A 5,905-nucleotide genomic window follows, 5' to 3' on the forward strand; every position below is an offset into this window, starting at 1 on the left:
TTAGGTCAGTTCCCTGGCTCACAGTGGAAAATCAAACACTGAAGCATTGGGGTTTTGTAGAGAGAAAAATTTATTCCAAGGCAGCCAAGCAAGGCCACACCAGTCTGGTCCAAATGTGTCTCTCCAAGCTGGGGGCTGGGGCAGATTTTATACACAGAGGATAGTGAGGCATGATGTGATTGGATCTTGTAATGAGGGGATTCAGGAGGCTTGATCTGATTGGATCATGCCCTGGAGTGATGCCAGGGCTCAATCTGATTGGATCACAGATCATGCCACGTGGTGTCCACTTCTTAACTCAGTCCCTGTTCCTCCATCTGAGCACTTAGGTTCCGCCTGGATCTGTACACTTGGTTCATCTGGGCATGCCCAGGGTACGTAACTTGCAACCTGGGGGTCCATGGCAACTGAAAAACAACTCGCCATTTTATTATACAAAGTTGAACCAGATTGGGCTGGATCTGCGGTTACAATGTTCACCAGTTTATTATAAAGGATACAACTAGAGGGGTGGGGCGGTGCTGGCAAGATGGCTGCGCCCGAGAAGATGACATTTCCAGAGAAACCAAGCCACAGAAAGTACAGGCCCGCCCTGAAGAAGGAGAAACGAAAGAAACGCCGGCAGGAACTTGCTCCACTGAGGGACTCAGGACTCTCACTGAAGGAGCAGGACACTTTTATTGAAAACCAACAACTAGAAAAGCTATGGGGAAGAGAGAGGCAAAGATTACATAAGGAGCAATTGCTGAGCAGAAGGCACAGGAAGAATTCAAAATAAGGAAGAGGAAGAGGCGGCTAGAAAACGGCAAGAACAAGAGCGAAAGTTAAAGGAACAATGGGAAGAACAGGAGAGGAAAGAGAAGAGGAGGAACAGAAACGACAGGAGAAGAAAGAAAAACAGGAAGCTGTCCAGAAGATGCTGGATCAGGCTGAAAATGAGTTGGAAAATGGCGCCACATGGCAAAACCCGGAACCCCGCCTTGGATTTCAGAGTCATGGAGAAGGATCGAGCTAATTGTCCCTTCTACAGTAAAACAGGAGCTTGCAGATTTGGAGATAGATGTTCACGTAAACATAATTTCCCAACATCCAGTCCTACCCTTCTTATTAAGAACATGTTTACAGCGTTTGGAATGGAGCAATGCAGGAGTGATGACTATGACCCCGACGCAAGCCTGGAGTACAGCAAGGAAGAAATCTACCAACAGTTCCTAGATTTCTACGAGAATGTGCTGCCCGAGTTCAAGAACGTGGGGAGAGGCCGGGCGCGGTGGCTCAGGCCTGTAATCCCAACACTTTGGGAGGCTAAGGCTGGCAGATCACGAGGTCAAGAGATAGAGACCATCCTGGCCAACATGTTGAAACCCCGTCTCTACCAAAAGTACAAAAATTAGCTGGGCACGCACACCGCGTCCAGGAGAGGCGCAGTTCACCAAGTAGAGGAAGAAATAGTGACCACAGCAGGGGCCGGTGCAGCCGGGGCCAGAGCTGCAGGAGCCTTCACAGCTGGAGCCAAAGTTCTCTAGGTCCCGAAGTCATGGCAGGAGGAGATCAGGTAGCAGAGACAGAACTATTCAGAGTCCCAAATCCAAATAAACCTGTTTTATTCTTACAAAAAATAATAGGCCAGGCGCAGTGATGCACACCTGTAATCCCAGCACTTTGAGAGGCCGAGGCAGGCAGATCTCCTGAGGTTGGGAGTTGGAGACCAGCCTGACCAACACGGAGAAACCCCATCTCTACTAAAAATACAAAAAATTAGCCGGACCTGGTGGCACATAACTGTAATCCCAGCTACTCAGGAGGCTGAGGCAGGAGAATCACTTGAACCCAGGAGGCGGAGGTTGCGGTGAGCCAAGATCGCGCCATGGCACTCCAGCCTGAGCAACAAGAGTGAAACTCCATCTCGAAAAATAATAATAATAATAACATAAAGAATACAACTTAGAAACAGCCAAATGGAAGTCATGTATAAGACAAAGGAAGATGTGGGAGGTGGAAGGGGTTTTGTGGCGCCTCCATGCCCTCTCTGGGTGCCATTGGTAGACTGGGGGAATTAATTCCCTGGTACCTCCAGTCTGCAAAATGAGCTCTTGCAACCAGTAAGTCCCCAGTCAAAGGGGTGCAGGAGGTGGTAGGTGGAAGTTGAACAGATTGTAGGTTTGCATATATGAGATAATGCCCCAGGGGACATAGAAGCTACACATGGCAACCCAAATATTCTGATCTCCAAAAGGAAGAGAGAGTGGATTCTTAGAACACAAGCCCACCCCCCCCAAAGGCATCCCACACCAGCTCACTCATAAAGCTCCAAAGATGGGCCAGAAAAACAAGCTCTATACCAGGGGAACTTGGAGGCATGATAAGAAGGACAGAATGTGGACCCAGCCTTCTAAAGGAGAAAGAATCTGACAGAGAATAGTCGCAGAGATTTTGTGAAGGTCGCAGGATGGAGAGAAGGAACTGTAGCTTAAAAGTGGGTGAAGTTCTGCTACTCAGGAGAGGAGTTTGGGGTGGTAGGGGCTGGGGAGAGCAACCGTTCTTCATCCCCGGAGCAGGAGGCCGCGGACTTTTTGCAGATCCAGAATTTGGCAAGATTACATTTGTCATCGTTCCAGCCATTGCCACTAAATTCCGCACAGTCTTCCTCCCCAATATTGTTGGGCTCTCCTTTGTTCCAATACTGCTTGAAGCTGCAAAGCCCATGCAGAATGTGAGCCTCTGTCCCCAACTCCCCCACCCCGGCTACACGAGCTGTGTTTCTACCTTCTGTCATCTTGGTGCTTTAACATCTGTGCTACGTGTTTATGCTGGACATGAATCCCTCTGCATACCTGATAATATACCTGACTCACGGTGCCTTGGGTTCCTGCCTCTCTTCTCACAACCTGTCCTTGGGTGGACTCCACCTATTGAGGGTGTGATTTTCAAATACAAACCAACCAATCTGGAGTCCACACCCCCAGCCACCTGCCTTACTGGGCTCTTGTACTCCAAGCCACTATCCTGTGCTAATCAACCCGAGGCCAGATGTTAGACAGCTAGGGGCAGCCCCTGTGCCCCAGGGCCCGTAAATGCTTCATACTTCCCAATCCTAAGCCTGTTCACCTGGCCTTGACCTTTCCTTTCCATACAAACCATAATAAAGGCTCTGGCCCACAGTCACCCCTCCCCACCACTCTGCCTCATAACAGACCCTGGTGCTTCCCCAGGTGGCCCCCAGCTGTGACGTGTCCTCTCTAGGGATCTGTGTATATGACAAGCTACTCACAATGGCAGGTGTCTCCTGAGCTGGTGGCCTTACTAGACCTCAGATTTCCTATTAATACACTATATTTTAACACACCCACCCACGGGGTAAGCTCCTCCTGCAGCTCTGCTGGTGGAATTTTAGGCACCTGCTATGCTGTCTGGAGGTGGGTAAGAAGACCGCCTTCCTCAACTCAGTAAAACTCCCAGATTCTTGGGTCTAGAGTGTCAGGGAGTTGGGGAGGATCCCCAGGGGAAGTTCAAGTCAGAGTTGTAGAGCCCCAGCCCCAGTGGATGGGATGCCCCTTCTGAGATCTACCTGGGCAACAGCGGTGAGCCATCCACCCATTGCCATGTGCCTTCCTGATTCAGGTCTGAAAGTCCCATCCAGGTGAAGCGGTTACTTCTGGAAGACTGCAGCTGTAGGAAGTTCTGGAGGGTAGAGGAGGAGTCAGGAGGGAGCTCTGCTTCCCATTTTCCAGGCTCTGTCTCCCCATCTCTTGGCAGGAAGTTCTGCTTGTAGGCTAACCTTCAGCCTTCCGGTACACTGGGTCCTGAGCCCCCCCGTGTCTGAGTCCCTCTCACATGCGTATCCCACAGCCCATGTGCCCTGATGTGCACACAGCCATGCACAGCTGGCCTCTCCTCACACACTCTTGCTAACACTGCGTGTTTATCCATTTCATACATTCTGTGCACGTCTGCACACATTTACTCATAGCTGGGCTTAATGTATTGGAGCCAGATCCATTTCCTAATTGCTGGTCATGCACATCTCCTTTCAGCTCTGCACTGAGTGACATCACATCGACAGCTTGAAATCAGCCGCCATGGGAATATTTACACCAGGGAAATTGGGAAACGCGACGCATCAGGACTTCTTCCCCCAGACAGCTGGTTGTTAACCACTTGTGGCATGCCACTGGGGGTTACTTATAGTTTATGTTTTCCCCAGAGCTTTCACACATGTTCAGACTTGGTTTGTATCTGCTCTAAGGGTACCTGGGACTCCCTCATTCATATCCTTCTCCTCCCATCTTTTTAAGTGGAGCAAAGCCTCTCTTCTGCAAAATCCTCTCTGAGCACCTCCTCCCCTGTTGGCCAGAAGCCATGCCCCAGGCCAGGACGGGGATCCCCACCAGGTGTACCTGCTCCTCAGCACTTTTGATGACGACGAGCTGGGCCCCCACTTCCTGGCAGGCGGTGATGGAGTCGTGCCAGTTCCGCTGGGAGTTCGATATGAAGTAACAGTTTCCTTGGAAGAATGTCCATTCCCAGGGACAGGGGCGGCACAGGCGTTCTGTTGGGCGAGGCTGGTCAGGGCTGGGCTCAGATGAGGTTGTCCATATTCCTGTATCTGCCCAGCCTTAAAGGTCTTGAGAGTCGGAGCCCTTCCTTGACTGTCCACGCTGGGTGGACCATTCCCCTCCCCACTTCCCGAGAGCCTCCCCCATCCCCATGAGAACCTGGGAGTCCTGGCCCCATCTCCTCCAGACTAGGAGAAGTCGGAGCTTTAGAGCACAGAACAGAAGGCAAGAGACTAGCTTGACTGAGTGCCTACCGTGTACCTGGCCCACTGAACACCAAGTGCAAGCATCGCTGTTAATCTGTGTTCTTATTTCACAGAGGAAGAAACTGAGGCTCAGAGAGGGTTAGTGACTCAAGCAAAGTCACACACCATGAAAACCCTCCCAGGCCCAAGGACCCCTGGCATCTGGCCACTTACCCACAGCAGCCTTCAGCTGGGACAGGTCCTGGGAGATCTCGTCCTGCTTGGACTGCTCCTGCCTCTGGGAGCTGGGGTTTTTGGAGACTGGGACAAGGAAAGAAATTGCAATGATTAAACACCTGCTGTGTGCCACGCCCTACATTGTCCCCCTAAGGACGTCATTTCTGAGCACAAAAATCTTGTTTAAATCCTTTTTTGGATAAGGAAAACTGACACCCAGAGAAGGCAGCAGGGAAGGGACAGGAGAGCCTGTTCCCCTCCCCTCCCCTCCCCTGCCCTGCCCTGGAGGTGAGAGTGGTCATGGGGAAAGGCCTCTGGAAACCCAAAGGACAGAAGGCCAGCTTTTAGCCCTCGTTCGTCTTGGAACTGGCCACCCCCAGCTGCGTCTACAGCAGAAGAACCAGGCCTGGGAGGCCAGGACTCTCAGAGCCAGCTGCTGACCTTGGACAAGGATGGCCACCAGCAGCCCAGTGAAGAGTGTGAAGAAGAGGAGCAGCAGCACCAGGGGGGCATGGCCCAGACAGCCTGCAGGAGAAAAGATTGCTTGGTTCCAGCATGCCAGTGCCCAAGCCTCAGCCTGGCCCAGGGAAAGCCTGGCCACAGCCCCACCTCCCCAAATGGCAGGAGTGAAGGCCCCAGCCCCACCTCTCCACGTGGCAGGAGTCCAAGTCCCCAGCCTCCACCTACCCAGGACCCAGGAGTGCAGGAACCCAGCCCTTACTTCCCAGGTCCCAGGAGTGAAGGCCCCAGCCCCCACCTCCCCAGCCCCCAGGAATCCAGACCCCAGCCTCCACCTCCTAAGGTATCAGTAGTCCAGGTCCCAGCCCCCACCTCCTTAGGATGCAGGAGTCCAGGACCCTGCTCCCACCTCTCCAGGATCCAGGAGTCCAGACCCCAGCCTCTACCTCCCTAGGACCCAGGAGTCCA

At 52.4% G+C, this 5,905-nt stretch overlaps 1 protein-coding gene and 1 pseudogene across 1 annotated transcript; one reads left to right on the forward strand and one right to left on the reverse strand.

The window, feature by feature from the left end:
• Positions 1 to 529: 529 nt before the first annotated feature.
• Positions 530 to 2,412, forward strand: LOC111522616 (annotated as a pseudogene).
• LOC113223271 (CD209 antigen-like protein 2) lies at positions 2,362 to 5,503 on the reverse strand (the record flags this gene model as incomplete). Its single annotated transcript, XM_026452761.1, has 5 exons — positions 2,362 to 2,693; positions 3,569 to 3,681; positions 4,398 to 4,549; positions 4,976 to 5,062; positions 5,420 to 5,503. Coding segments are annotated over 5 exons (638 nt in total), but the record flags the coding sequence as incomplete, so codon positions are not given.
• Positions 5,504 to 5,905: the final 402 nt, after the last annotated feature.

The sequence above is a fragment of the Piliocolobus tephrosceles genome, unplaced genomic scaffold (genome assembly GCF_002776525.5).
Source record: "Piliocolobus tephrosceles isolate RC106 unplaced genomic scaffold, ASM277652v3 unscaffolded_40517, whole genome shotgun sequence".
Classification (NCBI taxonomy): domain Eukaryota; kingdom Metazoa; phylum Chordata; class Mammalia; order Primates; family Cercopithecidae; genus Piliocolobus; species Piliocolobus tephrosceles.